The following is a 15,792-nucleotide window of genomic DNA, read 5'->3' as shown; positions in this document are numbered from 1 at the left end:
GACATGAAATAACATAGGCCTATTTATTAGATTCTAATACTTACTGTAAGGAAACTTTTTCATGTTAAGACTTTTTGTCTTTACTGTGCAATGTATCACGGGATATATATATCTGGGGTCAGAGATCAATGAGAATAGCCCACTTCACCACACATGAAGCACGAGAGCTGACATTCATTAACCCTCTGTCCTCTGTCAACAACACAGAGGACGAGGAAGTGCAATCATAGGCTACATCAGCACTGGTGTCTTTTTTATTATTAAACTTCAAACAAACAAAATCAACGTACAGTCAGAACTGCAATAACACATATAGGCCCGGTTTCACAGACAGGGCTTAGACTAAGCCAGGATTAGACCATAGATCAATTAGGACATTTAAGTAATTTTTATAAACATGCTTAGAAAAAAAAACATTACCGATGTGCATCTTAAAACTAAAAAGGCACTGATATATTTTTAAGATCAGTCAGTGCAAGTTTATTTCAGTGGAAACAGCTCAGACTTACATTTTAGTCTAGGACTAGTCTTAAGCCCTGTCTGTGAAACCAGGGGATAGTCTTTACATAGGTAGGCTATATTAAAGGACTCATATATAGAAATAGTTTTAATTGCTTTTTTATAATGTGAAAGTCTTGATATATATATATTTGTTTCCCCCCAAAAAACGAAAACAAAGGTTGTGTTTTACATCAGTGTCTCAGCGATCACTGTCCTTCACGTGACGTCGCTGACGTTGAGTTATTATTCTCGTCATCAGTGAAGAGGACCAATGTGACGGACGTCTGTAGTTTATACCCCAACGCGACGGAATGTGTGTATGAATGTTTCACTAAACCCTTCCTTCAGATAGTTTGTGAACCCTAGACTCCAAAGACTGTGACATGACACATTAATTAGTATTTTCTGCTCTCTGGTGGCTAAATCGTAGTATTACGTAGTACGAAGGAATTTCGTTACGTCATCACTCTAACGGAAACGTACCCCAGTTACTGATTATTTTACTACACTATTGTCCTGTGCCATCAAAAACAAAACTACAAACTTCTGTTTGAAGGAGAAGCTCATATTACTTTATAGTAGCAACTGACGGCTATCGTGAAAGAAACTGGTTACCAGTCCATGTTCACATTTTGCCTGTTCAGTCAATAAATAGTTATATATTAAATATTTATATTATACTACTAGATGCATTTTAAATAAAACTCATAATAAATGTATTACATAAACAAAGTTGCTTATATAACAGCAACTCTTGGTTTTATAACTGAAAAAGCTCTTCAGTGTAATGAATATTTATCATGGAATGTACACAGATGTCATGAAACCAATCTATATCAAATGTTTGTATAATTTAAAGCATTTTATTTTATTTTATAAAACACCTAAATTGATTTGGGCCCGTCTCCTCTCAGTCTTGACCTTCCTGACTGTACGCAACCATTTAAACTATCATAATTTTAACATTAAAGGCAATTCAAATCTTACATTTAATATCAAATGTCTGATTAATTTGGAATTTTCATTTAACATTTATTGCATTTTAAGAGGATTAAACACTTTTTCCTTTTAACATTTGGTGAAAAAAAACTTCATGTTTAGTGGCATAGCATTCATTTAAATACGAGTAACTACTCCAATAGCACAAAAATGACAAACTTCTTACAAGGAAATCCCCTAATCACTTTACATTAAGAACAGATATGAAAGTGACATGGCTTGAAAGGCTTGGTGTAAAACATCAGACCTTAAACTAGATGCATGCGGTTTTATTTGACAATGGATCGATCCTGGACTCGGCAGCAATTCACAATCCACTGCATAACTCACACAGCATTTAAACATCACAACCAGTGACCAGAAACATGCCATTTTAGACCTTTCCAGCATTATGATGCAACATGCGCAAACCCAGAGAAACACCCAGAGCCATGTATCCTGAAACATGCTTTACATGTAAAACAAAGGATTGACCATTTCCTCAGTCAACAAAATTGCTTACAAGTAGCCCACTACAGTTAAAGCATCTGCTTTAATAGTTATTTTGTTTGTAAGAAAAGACCAAGCAAGGATTATTATATCGAGAATGTTTTTATTCCAAGAATTCCTCTAAGTGCTTAGAGCTTTACATAGAGAAGTAAGCACTGGGACACTCGACCTGCTCACACCGTTTGAGTGAGCGAGTGTGTCAGTGTAGGCATGTCTGCATGTGTGTGTGTCTGGTGGTAACAGTTAGCATGTCTACAATGAAATGAACCACACAATTTACTCAAATTCAAAACACAAAACAAACCAAAAATTGAAAAATAAAAATATTCTGCGCTGGGGGTTTACAGTAAAAGGGGCAGGGAGAGGAACCGTCACTGGAAAAATCCCAGTGACATTGCCATAAGGAGGTCAGAGGGGTTAACAGGTTAAAGGTCGTCATCTTCATCTGGGAGAGCTGTTTCTGATGCCACCTGGAAGAGACAAACATTACAGATTAAACACTTTTTTGGGGGGAGGGGGAGCAGAAGTAACTGACGGGTCCATCTGAGTGTACACTTACTTTCAAGTCATGCTCATACTGTGCAGCAAGTGATGGGTCCATAGCAATTTCAGGTGGTGCAAGGGCTGGCATCTCAACAAACTCCAGATTAGGATCTCCAATCAGTTTCCGTGCAAGCCACAGGAAGGGCTTCTCAAAGTTATAATTACTCTTGGCAGAGATGTCATAGTACTGAGAAGAGGAAGAATCTCATTAATGGTCTGTAACAGCCTGACATGCAGTCTTCACTACAGCACTCTTGACCACAGGGGAAACGTGAGGGTGACCATTTTAAAATGGATCTTTTCTTCCATATTGTGACACATCTGAGTTGAACTCATTAGGCTAGGGATTTGGGAAAAGGGGAGGGTTTAAGCGACTAAATGATTGGAGAAGTCCTGCATGTGTGTCACCAGAGAGACATTGTAATTAAACATCACAAACTCTGAATTGTTTTCAAAAACATGCATTTCGAGCACAGATAGGGTGAATAATTTCATGCCGACTTTGAGTTCGAAGGGTTCACTGTACCTGTAGATTCTTCTTACGATGGAAAACAATACTCTTTGCTTTGACCTTCCTGTCCTTGATGTCCACTTTGTTACCGCACAGCACTATGGGAATGTTCTCGCACACACGCACCAAGTCACGATGCCAGTTGGGCACGTTTTTATAGGTCACTCGAGAAGTTACATCAAACATGATGATTGCACACTGAGCTATAGAGAGAGAGACAGATGCACATGTTAAACCAGAGCTGTACAGTAAAAGTGGCTGAAAAATTAAATAAATTTTTATATATATATATATATATATATATATATATATATATATATATATATATATATATATATATATACACACACACACATATATATATATATATATATATATATATATATATATATATATATATATATATATATATATATATATATATATATATATATATATATATATATATGGTAAACAGCAACACACCCTGGATGTAATATCCATCTCTCAGGCCTCCAAACTTCTCTTGTCCGGCTGTGTCCCATACGTTATATTTGATGGCTCCTCTGTTGGTGTGGAAGACCAGGGGATGTACCTCAACTCCAAGTGTGGCTAAGACGACACAAAGAAACATTTAAGATCTGCCCATCGCTGTGACTGTCGCACCAAAGCCACACATTCCTCCAGAATAGTTGCGTTGAGATGCCACAATAATGAAATGAGCCAAGACTCCAAAAGACTTACCAACATATTTCTTTTCAAACTCCCCAGTCAAATGTCTCTTCACAAAGGTGGTTTTCCCCGTGCCTCCATCTCCTACCAGAACCAGCTGTGGATGGGAAAGAGTTTGCATGAGTGACCAACACTTTCCAAACAATCGGAATTACAGTAGTTGACATGACAAAACAGTAGGGAGAAAAAAAAAAAAAAAAAAAAAAAAAATTTACACACCTAACTAATGCGATTTTTTTTTGTTGTTTACTTTTTATATTCCAGAATCAATATTAATACAAATTAGTTTATTTTTGTCCTTGCTTATAGAAAAGGTTGGCAGAAGTTAGCCACTTGATCCAACAGAGAATTAAATGTTATCTATGAGTGTAAAGCGACTTAATATCCCTTTCAAGTGGACGCGTGTGAAAGCGACGTGAGAATGAATGCACTGAAAAGCCCTCGCGCTACTCGTATACCGAGAGAAGACTGAGCTGCAGGAATAATCTTTAAAAGACGAATCTCAATTTAAACACTCAAGCGATCTGGCAATTCGTCTGTCTATTAAACCGTTGAGAATGAGTCATGAAATGGCCTCACAAACTTTAGCCTCACAGTATCATCATTTCTGTGATACAATAGTTAATTATCATAGAAGTACTGGGATAAAAGTTAAGTTAGAAATGTAAACAGTGAATGTCTATGCAAGCGATCAAAGTAAATCAGCATTTTTAATAGAAACTTGGCACTTATAACGCATTTATCGATTACATTGTTCCGCCACTAGGTGGCAACAAGTGACTTAAATTTATTTGTTCTTGAATAATTTATTATGCATGTAGTGCAGTATGAGCTTCTGAAATAAAACTTAGAAAGATGTGATGAATTGTTTTAGTAAATGACTCTTACATGTACAGTCGGTATAAGTGTATGACTTAACTTTTCCCCATGGTCTACTGCAATACGTCGCAATATCGAATCGCAATACTTGTAGAATCGCAATATAGGTGTATCGTCCCAGCCCAACAAAACAGTGGCGGCAGGGAGACACAGGCTACTATATGAAACCATTTCAGACAATTCAAGGCTTTAATTAAGTGCTTTTGCGACCTTAATTGAAAAACACAGAACACTGGTACTTAATCCTACAGCACGACATTTATTTAGGTTACTGGAAAAGGCCATACAGTGATTTACCCCTTCAGTCATCTGTGGCCACAATTTGGTGGAAAATTTGAAAGGCCCTGAGGCATTGATGCATTTTATTCAAAGATGTCAACAAAAAAAAAATTTATATTCACTGTCTTGCTGTCATGTAAACATTTTAAATGGCTGGTGAAAACAGTCACATGACCACACAATCAGATTATAAGTGGATCAGGGGCGTGTTCTTTAAACATGGATTACTCCGTTATCTGGATTTTGCGGTTGATGATCTGACGATCATGATTGTTGGGTTCTTCGAAGATCATCCTGGCGTTGCCGTCATAGCAACAATTCCGTGAACTCAAACAGGATTTGATTGCATCTTTAAGTGGAGGCGTTCTTACAAGAGTACCTGATTGAACCAGGGACAGTAATTCATTTAAAATAATGATAATGTTGTGTAGTCTATCATACTATAGAGACAGCCAGTTTTACACACCCATTTATTCTTAAGAGAATTACTACATTATAATTTTATTTAAGTCTTACACACATAAAGTAGTTACCCTGAGCCATGCATTAATTTGATGCAGCGATATAATTGTCAAACTGTTGCATATATAATTTTCAAAATGTAAGTTAAAATATCAGTGGTTACATTTGTGAAAAACCACAGCCCCAAATTGAATAAAGTAACTAATTTGCATTAAATAGATACGATTTAAAAGTATTGAATGCATATTTTGTGTGTTACTTATTGGTTTATAAATCTAATTTGCACAACGGTTGCCAGGTAGTTAAACGTTTTAATTAAACCATGACTCTGATGGGGCTAAAAAAAGAGATTATTTTAAGGTGACTTTGTTACACTAATTGTATATTTAAGTACTAATATTAATAACTATTAACATATTAAGTACTATATATTATTAATGTAGTTAGTTGTATGTAACTACGCATACTTTATAGTTATCACTATAGTAACTGCATGTAACATGTAACAATGACACTGCAAAATAAAGTGTTACCTAAAAAAAGTGTTACATTGCACTATAACATGTAACGTTAACAAGATGAAGAAACTAATTAAAATGGGTAAACAAAGATATACAAATATTCTCCTTGTGTTTTCCTGTGAATTTTAACCTATTTGTTTTTAAACATTTACTGTAATTAACCGTTTTCCTGATGAATGCACCATCATTCGGGGTCTCGAGGCGGTTCTCACGCTTATCTCTGCACTCGTTATCAGGAACAAGTCTGCTCATTTACATACAAACAGTTGAGCAACTCATTGTGCTAACAAGCGCACAATTAAAACCCTTGATTATTGTAACTTACTTTAGTTTTAGAGTTAGCATTACCTTAAACTGAACTTGTGGCTCGTTCTCTGCCATGGCTGTTTGTGTGTGTTGGTCTTTGTGCTGCAGTCACTCTGCGGGAGAGATGGCGGGACGGTTAGTCACATCACACAAAAGGCCGCAACAATCAAAAATAAACAACATGGTTACACAAAACTACTGGAAACAACACTTTTATCACGCATATTAAACCCAAAAGAGCGTATAAAATTGAAAACAAACAACTGCGTTCATAAACGACCAACTACCGCGTCTGAATAAAAGGATGCGCGCGAACACACGAGGCCGCTGCTACTGGAGCCTGAACTTCAGTCGCAGCCTGAAGGCCTCAAACAGGCCCATCAATTTGGAAATCAATATATAGCGCATTAAAGATTGTGAAAATTAACGACAATCGGTTAAATTTACAAGAGAGTGGACCGAAGCAAGTGTTGTTCACGCGACTACAACAGCCCGCCAGTATCGCGCGCTGCCAACAACTCACGATGGCGCTACGACACAGATGAGCCATGATGAAACACTCACAACTCCTCATCAGCGGCGAAAAAACGCGATCTGAGCGACTTTAGATCACCTTAGCAGACGTATAAAGACTTTCGGGTGTGTTTTGTTCTCGGCGAAAACAAAAACGTCTCGTTGAAATGAGTTTGTGATGAGACGAGCAGCGTCGTTCCGCACTCACCGGTGTTGAAGTGATCGAGGAAGAGAGCAAATGGCTGCGCCCGCGCGGGATTCAGCGTGGCTCACATAAACGCTTCCGCCCCTACCACGTGACTCTGTGCTGCCGCGGGACAACTGCGCCACCTAGTGAAACGGCAGTTGAGATAGTCTTTTCTCCCCTGTTTACCCGAGTGATACGACTTGATTTTGTCCCTGTGGAATTGATTGGACGTTTGTGGGCTGCTATTGGTCGATCTCGTGTGAGTGACAGATTGTCCCGCCCTCGCGCCAGTAAACACGTCATCAGAGAAGAGAAGAGAAGATTCTCGTATAATCTCGAGTAGGTACTTATTTTGAATAAGTAATTACTTCACAACCACTATGTTCTATATAGTATGAATGCGTGTATGCCTATTAATATAATAGGGACGTACTACATTCTTCGTCATGTTGTCATTATCATGTTACATTACCAGCATCAGTTTACATCGCTTCACTGCCATTGACAAATGACAAATCCTCTCCCGTGTCCTCATGGGATAGTAAATAGTCCATCATATGCACACTTCAGAATCTCGCTGGAAGAAGTAGGTCATCGGTACTTTGAATTCGGGCATACTTCTTTTGTTACATACTGTTTTTCGCCTACTATATAGTAGGGAAGTATGCGATTGCGGGTGCAGCCAAGATATGCTGCAAGGAGGTGGGGAGGTTATTATGATTAAAGATTACGAGGACAGATTAAAAAAACAAAATGTGCATGATAAATCATTTATAATATTCCATACATTTCATAAGACTTTAAACCAGATCATATGATTTAATGAAATACTTCAGCTACTGAGTAAACAAACAATATTCAATGTGTGACATGAACAATAAAGTGAAAGACCAGAGGGTTGTTCCATAAAACAAGATTAGAATACAAGCCAGGCTTATTTTGGTTAGTCAGACTTATTGTCGGTGGATTCTGTTTCATAAAGCAAACTTAAAATAGTTCAAACTCAGTTACCCTGGCAACTTATGCTGGGAAACTAGCCTGGTCCAGGGCAGGCTAACTGTCAGGCTAAGCCTCAGCTGTTACACAGATCCTCTAACACTGACCGACAAGAACACAATGATATTACCACTGACACTCTCATACCATTATTGGACTTTATTAACCATTATTAGTCCAAAAATAAATACACAGTATACAGAAAATCAGCTTAAATAAGGCTACAATGATACATTAGAGTATACACACACACACACACACACACACACACACACACACACACACACACACACACACACACACACACACACACACACACACACACACACACCTATATATATATACACACACACACACTATATAGATATAGATATATATATAGATAAAAACAATATATATACTACAGGTTTTCTTTTTTTACTGGCTGAATGTTTTGTGCCCAAGATTTAATTAGATTGTTTTAAAGATTTATGAATACATTTCTCTCTGGTTTTGTTTGGCAGCTGTAGTACATGTTTATGATTATTAGAAGAACATTAGAACACAATCTAAAAAAAAGCTTTTTAAAGCATAAGTTATAATCACAAAATTAAAAATAAATAATTACAAAAGCACAGACTACATTTTAACTGGTAAGATGAATCTGAGCTTAGCAATTGACAGTGTATTAGCCTACATTTGATTTACCCCATTACAATAGTCCCTTTACAGTTATTGCTATCATAAAAATACACTTGTAGGTTTAAAATTCTAAATAAGGCACATCTAATGTCCAAATAACAAATATATATATATATATATATATTTTTTTTTTTTAATGTACTTTATTATGTCTTTCAATTCAAACACATTTAACACAATTATACAAATGGACAGTTCCTTTAAAGACACATATTTCCCCCCAATAAATATTCCTTATTTTTCCTTCTACTTTTTTTCTTTTGTGATAATACCCACCAACACATAGCCTAAAAAACACATAATTAGAACAATAACCAAAGAGTACATAGTTAGACACTTTTACATATGATTTAAGGGGAAAAAGACAAAAAACAATAAATAAATATTAATAAAAATTTAACATTCACATATTTATATACAAGTAATATTATTTAAATATCAAATATTCAATAAAGTCAATAAATAAAATAACAAATAACTAGAAATAAAAGGGAGGGAGGGTTTTATAAAAATGTAGTTAATGTAGGCTAATATATATTCCTTTATTTTATGGAATATTCTTTGATTTTAGAGTTGCACATATCTTTTCAAAATGTATACATTTGCTCTTAATTTCATGTTATCCTCTCCATAGTGTACTTTAGAAACTAAATCTAACCCCTCAATTCTTGCTTTCTCCAAAAAATTATTGCATTAAAAGCTGTAATTCTCAGCATTCTAAATAAGTATATGTCATCTTTATTAAGTAGCATAGGTCCTATACCCAAAACTATATTTTGTATCTTTATATATTTAGTTTCTTAAAAAAAATCTTCCCTGAATTAGGCTACTTCTGTTCAATTTTTTTTATTAGAAGTATAAAATATATGAGTGTAATGAGCTAGAAGTTCACCGCAACTTATCCAACATCCTTAAGATAAATTATTATAATTAGAAGATATTTCTGGTGTTATAAAATATTGCATATTAATTTTCCAAGCAAAATGTATATTTTAGTCAGAATTATTATCGCTGTTTCAATATGAAGATTAGCAGCAAAATGGATATATTTGCATGACTTTCTAACATTTACAGATGGAGAATATAACTGTAAAATGTAAGTTTTGCAAAAAAAAAAAAAAAAAAAGTCACAAACGCATAAAACAGCACAAAATATACGCTGTTTGATGGTGGATCGATTTGATCCACGATCGACCTCTAGGGCTGCTTAAGAAACGCGTGCACACGCAATTGTCTAGACTAGATAAACCTGGATCAAATTAGTGAGATTGCGTGAACTTAAATGACCTTTTATGGAACCACTTTAGCCCCAACTTATTTGTTAGGCTCATTCAAGTCCGGTTTTGGAGTTTAATCCCCGCTTTTCTAAGCGTCTTTTATGGAACAACCCTCAGAATAAATATACTGTGTGTGAAATATATAAACAGTATGTTAATATAATATATGTAAAAATATTATGGGTGTATATAGGCTATATATAGATAGCTTTATACAACAATGTAAGTTGAATATTATACTGTTACTATTACTATTAAAGTAAAAATAGCTGACAATAGTAGTATTTGTAATCGGAATGTGGTAAATAGTTAAATTAGTAGCATTATGTTAAGAAATACACCATTTTTTATTTTATTTATATAATTTCAATCAATTTATCCGAGAATAAACAAAAATGTGAATTTCCTACAAACATTTAGATACACACCTCATAATAACCTAGTAAGTTTGAATACACTGATCGATTTGATCTGCAGTGCTCAAGACACTCATCATCATGTTTTTATTTGTGCAATTAAAAAATCACGGGCTGATTTGAGCTACGAATCGTGCCCTGAACCCTCTTCAGCATCTCCCTAAATACTCAGACCAAGGCAGAAACCTCTTTTCAAATGTAAACATGAGTTCACAGTGGGAATTTGCATTAATCACCGTCCCAGACTTACTGTGGACAGAGGCTGATTTACATGGGGGCACACCCACAGCAGTTAACAGGATATCAAGGGAAAGAGATGTAGATTAGGATGACACTGAGGTGAGACTTGCTTCTCGAATGGTGATGCTAATTTCACAAGAGAGAGTTCAGATGTTCATATCCTGAAATGTCCTTTGTCTTCTCTGGGAGTGCTCGTTCCTCAACCAGACTGCCCGGCAAGTCTTACCTAGTAAGTTTGAATGCACTGATCGATTTGGGCTTTTATATTATACTATAGATAATATAGAATAATAATAAGTAACAATAATACATAATAATAAAAAATAATACACTTTATATATAACAGCAATAATATTTATAATGCAAATGTGGTAAATGGTTACATTATTAAAAGAAATACACCATATTGTTTTATTTTTTTTATTTATATCATTAAATCACTTTATCGGAGAATAAACAAATACGTGAATTTCCTGTAAACATTCACATGCGTAATATCTGCCCCTGAGAACAACCTATTATGTTTGATGCACTGCTTTAAAATGAACAGATAGATGAACATTCATTCTGCGTTATGTTTTGTGCGTTTAGACAGCAAATATATTAATACTTTTTGTGGTTCTATACAAAGTGTCATTTTTAGTTTGAACTGATGTCGTCTGCTGTTTGTGTTTCTGTTAGCAGGATGTTATTTGTTCATCTGTACAGGTAATCTGCCTGAATGTTAGCAGCAATCTCAGCCTCCCATCGGTCTCCGTTATTCAGCAGTTTCTCTTTATTATACAGCAGTTCTTCATGAGTCTCAGTCGCATACTCAAAATTAGGGCCCTGGCACAAAAAGAAAGGCAAAATGTTTGTATCAGTGTATAATATGAACTGTTTTGGACTAAATAACCCTCAGTGATCAGTTGAGTATATCAGTGTACCCAGACAGCAACATAGTTTCGGCCCAGATCCGGCCCACATCTGGATCCACATGTACCAGATGTGGGCCGACACTATGTTGCTCTCTGGGTAACATTGTGTCTACACCGGACGAGACAAACCGTTGCAAGTCAATTTGTCCCTGATGTAATATATGTGTGTACCTCTACGATTGCGTCCACAGGACAGGCTTCCTGGCAGAATCCACAGTAGATGCATTTGGTCATGTCAATGTCATAGCGAGTTGTTCTTCGGCTGCCATCTGCACGGGTCTCTGCCTCTATTGTGATGGCCTACAGGAGACAAAAGCACTGCTAACACACAGCCGGTGCAGGTAATCACAGATGAGGAACATGCATGCATGTGTGTGTGTGTATATACCTGGGCAGGACAGACAGCCTCACACAGTTTGCACGCAATGCAGCGCTCCTCTCCGTTTGGATACCTGCGCAGCGCATGCTCGCCACGGAAGCGGGGAGAGAGAGGGCCTTTCTCAAATGGGTAATTGATAGTGGCTGGTTCTCTAAACAAATAACTCATGGTCATGCCCAATCCTGCCATACAGACACAGAATATAATAATCATTTTATTATTATGTATTTGAACAACGCAACTTTATATACTGCAAAATCTCAGCATGCAAGTCGGCATGCAAAAAAAGTACCATATACAGGATGAACAAAAAGTTAAAGTGCCCCTATTATGCAATTTTAAAGGTTCCTAATTTAGTTTTGGAGGTCTCCTACAATAGGTTTACAATAAACACTTTCATTTTCTCATAATATTGTAGCATCAGTTCTTTTTTCATAGTGTCTAAAACGGTTTGGTAAAGGATTCAGTCTCTCCAAACCCATCCTTTCCGAGAGTCTGCTCTGCTCTGATTGGTCAGATGGCCCAGTCTGTTGTGATTGGTCTACTCTGCTCTGATTGGTCAGATGGCCCAGTCTGTTGTGATTGGTCTACTCTGCTCTGATTGGTCAGATGGCCCAGTCTGTTGTGATTGGTCTACTCTGCTCTGATTGGTCAGATGGTTTAGTCTGTTGTGATTGGTCTACTCTGCTCTGATTGGTCAGATGGTTTAGTCTGTTGTGATTGGTCTACTCTGCTCTGATTGGTCAGATGGTTTAGTCTGTTGTGATTGGTCTACTCTGCTCTGATTGGTCAGATGGCCCAGTCTGTTGTGATTGGTCTATTGCTTACAGCACATGTCGGAAACAAAATGCCTATTACCATATCTGAATTTCAGCTCTGGATCTTCCTCAGCACTTGATACACCGTGATATAAACCGTAACAATGGTGTCGGTTTTACTGTATCAGTTCGAGCGCAAGTCCTCATCCTTTGGAAGTTCATACAAAGTTGATTTGCTTTCGCAGCACAGGAAACAGCATCTTCTCGAAATGTCGACAAAACAAACCAAACTCTTCCAGGCCTCAGCTACAACTACAGTGTTTGAGGGTAAAGCAGATGTTGTTTGCAGGCAGCCAATGAAGACCATAGGCTGGCATTATGCATATTTGTTACATTAGCCGCGTTTCCATTACCCTACAAATTGCACAAATTGAAATTGCGAATTGAAAATACGCCCAATGGAAACACGTCAATTTCGCAAAAAAAACATTTATCCCAAAAACTTTTTTATGCTCGCATGAGGTGGTTTTTCAGGCAATTCGAAAAATGAATATTTCGCAAAACTGCAATGGAAACAGTCATTTACAGTCACCTGACTTTACTCTGAATACGAGACAGAGTTCTTTATTAAATTCATAAAAGACAAAAGAATGACAGAAATACTGGATTCTAAACCTCAAAGAAATGCCTGAATCTAGACCTCGGAGCAGAAATGAGTGAGAAAAACCCAGAAACACCTCATATGTGCCGCTCATAAGGGTCTTTCCTTGCCATTAATGCTTGGATAACACACCTACGTTTCCTTCCATTAATAATGATAATGTCTAGTGCGGTACGTGGCTGTGATATATATAATTTGCGCCTATTGTTACGTAGGTGTGCAAAAGTTAGTGAGACTGGAATTACTGATGGCTCGTTTCAGCAGTTCAGGTTCTTTCTTTTAAGAGACAATAACTCCATTTATCGTGCACTTTTATCTTTGAAATTTGGCAGACATTTTACATTCACAAACAGCTATATTACACTCAACATGAAAGATAATATCTTGGGGGGGGGAGTATAATAGGGGCACTTTTTAAACAAGCATTATACACACAGACCCCTGAAAAGTTCGGTCCACAGCAGTGTTTGTGCTGCACGGTCTGTGATGGACTTCATGTCGGTAGGTAACTCTTCAGCATTCACATATTCTACAGAGAGACAGAGAGATGCATTGAAGGACACATTGTAGGATTGTGTGTTTAGGGTGTGAAAATGTGTACGTGTGTGTATGATCTCACTATAGCCTCCCCTGTAGACGGTAAGGCTGAAGGGACGGACAGGTCCAAGCCTGACTGCGAAAGTGCCTTAATGAAATTAAACATAATTTTGCTTCAGTATGAGAATCAAACTATTCCACTGTGGCAAAATCTCACAGTTCAAGGTCAAATGATCATTTTCTGACTGCTACATCATATCAAATAAACTCACTTGTGCGGCATGAGGAATATATTATGCGCAATGTCATCTTCATCCTAATCAGCCAAAGAGACATAAACAATTATGACAGTGGTGCAAATATAAGCTTCTACCCCTTATATTGAGATTGAAACATACGGGCTGTATGCCAAATGAACAGATTTGCGTTATAAGCCAGCTGGTAATCTCCTTTCCCAATCTGTCAGACCTTAGAAAATAACTTCTTTCATACGAGTAAATTATTGTTTAACAAATGCCTTTCGTAAATACATCCACTAGTGTTTAGGTAGGCTAATAATTGTGTCATCTGTTTGGTTTATTCCATTTAAATTATCATGACGCTATTTAGACAGCAAGCAGTCTAAATAAAAACCAATCAGTTTTATATTTGTTATAAGTTTTTTTTAGCTATTGTTTTTATTTATGTATTTATTTTTACCATTCCTTTAGTTTACACATTTAAACCCTAGTGTCCCACAGACACTGTGAGACAAACTGTGTGAGTCCGTGGTCGTTTAGCGTTAAACTGCATGAAACAATGTAACTTAACCTAAATTATTCGGAAATATAGGCCCATATTTATAGTTGTTGCGTGTTTAACTCACCGAGATGCTTCCTTCAGTCGGTCGGTCGGTGATCAGAGGATCTTGAGCTTTCAGTCAAGAAGAGCCGGTTGGTCACGTGGTGTTCCTTTACCGAGCAGCGTGACAGACAAGAGAGATTTACTTTTGAGAGGCTCATACCGCAAATGAACGGAACAGGTGAGATATAGGCCTATATTTAAATGTTATTGTATTTATTTAGCCTTTTTTGTTAATGTTATTGCTTTACAGTCATTAGGCTTCTGATTGGTCAATACAGCTTCTTCTCTTTAAAAAAAAAAACCTCTTCAAATAACAAACAGGCATTATCATTGTTAAACACAGCTGCAATTAATCCAAGCAGAATACATTGAAAAGAAAAATATTAACAAGAAATAACCTACAGAAATATATAAAAACAAATGATAACAATTAAATTAAACTTAAAGTCACCATGAAATCAAAATGGACGATAGGCTACTTGTTTTTTTATGGAATATTACAGTGTTTATTATAAATAGTTTATTTATCCTTTTTATTTAGGCCTATGTGCCCTCTTAATCCTCTCAGTGACATCTCTTTTCTTCTCTGATGATGTGTTTACTGGCGTGAGGGCGGGACAACCTGTCACTCATATCAGATCGGCCAATAGCAAACCACAAACCATCCAATCGATTCCCCATGGATAAAATCAAGTCCTGCCCTACATTTGCTCTTGTTCTAGATGCTGTTTCACTCAGGTATATGTCACAACCGGGGAAGAAAAGATTAGAGAGTTTAAACTTTTTCAGTTGTTTTAAAGATTGAAATAAACTTTTCATTTTTTAACGCATTTTTAAAAACTTGGGGCAACTTTAAAGGGATACTCCACTTTTTTTGGAAATAGGCTCATTTTACAACTCCCCCAGAGTTAAACAGTTGAGTTTTACCATTTTCGAATCCATTCAGCCGATCTCTAGGTCTGGCAGTACCTCTTTTAGCATAGCTTAGCATAGATCATTGAATCGGACAAGACCATTAGCATCATATCATTACGCCTGCTGGACTCATGGTACGGCAGCAAAGTTTCTTGATTATTACGCAGGAATGAGAGTATAGTTCCTAGCCATATCAGCCTAGAAAATCGCAACTTTTCATTTTCCGTCGGTCTTAGTACACGATGTAACTACAGAAGAGTCAAGTTTTAAA

General features: G+C 36.6%; 2 protein-coding genes across 5 annotated transcripts; both read right to left on the bottom strand.

The window, feature by feature from the left end:
* Nucleotides 1-2,072: 2,072 nt before the first annotated feature.
* Nucleotides 2,073-7,120, bottom strand: ran (RAN, member RAS oncogene family). 3 transcript variants are annotated; one of them, XM_084429926.1, is made up of 7 exons: nucleotides 6,923-7,120; nucleotides 6,244-6,314; nucleotides 3,767-3,851; nucleotides 3,509-3,634; nucleotides 3,059-3,246; nucleotides 2,549-2,719; nucleotides 2,073-2,459 (listed from the first exon to the last, which is right to left on the bottom strand). In XM_084429926.1, exons 2-7 carry the CDS (start codon nucleotides 6,274-6,276, stop codon nucleotides 2,415-2,417), a joined length of 648 nt encoding a protein of 215 aa, XP_084286052.1. In that variant the 5' UTR covers nucleotides 6,277-6,314; nucleotides 6,923-7,120; the 3' UTR covers nucleotides 2,073-2,414. The 3 variants fall into 3 exon arrangements, with proteins under 3 accessions (XP_084286052.1, XP_084286054.1, XP_084286053.1); XM_084429928.1 differs by having other exon boundaries at nucleotides 6,766-6,950; XM_084429927.1 differs by having other exon boundaries at nucleotides 6,815-6,950.
* A 3,817-nt stretch (nucleotides 7,121-10,937) lies between these two features.
* On the bottom strand, nucleotides 10,938-14,733 carry ndufs8b (NADH:ubiquinone oxidoreductase core subunit S8b). 2 transcript variants are annotated; one of them, XM_084429450.1, is made up of 7 exons: nucleotides 14,629-14,733; nucleotides 14,036-14,079; nucleotides 13,846-13,911; nucleotides 13,666-13,755; nucleotides 11,817-11,989; nucleotides 11,600-11,728; nucleotides 10,938-11,339 (listed from the first exon to the last, which is right to left on the bottom strand). In XM_084429450.1, exons 2-7 carry the CDS (start codon nucleotides 14,076-14,078, stop codon nucleotides 11,208-11,210), a joined length of 633 nt encoding a protein of 210 aa, XP_084285576.1. In that variant the 5' UTR covers nucleotide 14,079; nucleotides 14,629-14,733; the 3' UTR covers nucleotides 10,938-11,207. The 2 variants fall into 2 exon arrangements, with proteins under 2 accessions (XP_084285576.1, XP_084285575.1); XM_084429449.1 differs by lacking the exon at nucleotides 14,629-14,733 and having other exon boundaries at nucleotides 14,036-14,223.
* Between the last annotated feature and the right edge of the window lie 1,059 nt (nucleotides 14,734-15,792).

Source organism: Rutilus rutilus (genome assembly GCF_951802725.1).
Source record: "Rutilus rutilus genome assembly, chromosome: 14".
Lineage (NCBI taxonomy): Eukaryota > Metazoa > Chordata > Actinopteri > Cypriniformes > Leuciscidae > Rutilus > Rutilus rutilus.
Note: the sequence above shows the minus strand (reverse complement) of the source record. Positions and strands in the feature narration are given on the sequence as shown.

Coding starts and splice junctions, on each gene's coding strand:
- ran (XM_084429926.1), bottom strand. CDS start 6,276: ATGGCAGAGAACGAGCCACAAGTTCAGTTTAAG. Junction 3,852..6,243: donor AGCCACAAGTTCAGTTTAAG/GTAATGCTAACT, acceptor TCCCATCCACAG/CTGGTTCTGGTAGGAGATGG. Junction 3,247..3,508: donor AGATGGATATTACATCCAGG/GTGTGTTGCTGT, acceptor CTCTCTCTATAG/CTCAGTGTGCAATCATCATG.
- ndufs8b (XM_084429449.1), bottom strand. CDS start 14,099: ATGTCTCTTTGGCTGATTAGGATGAAGATGACATTGCGCATAATATAT. Junction 13,912..14,035: donor ATATTCCTCATGCCGCACAA/GTGAGTTTATTT, acceptor AATTTCATTAAG/GCACTTTCGCAGTCAGGCTT. Junction 13,756..13,845: donor CGTCTACAGGGGAGGCTATA/GTGAGATCATAC, acceptor GTCTCTCTGTAG/AATATGTGAATGCTGAAGAG.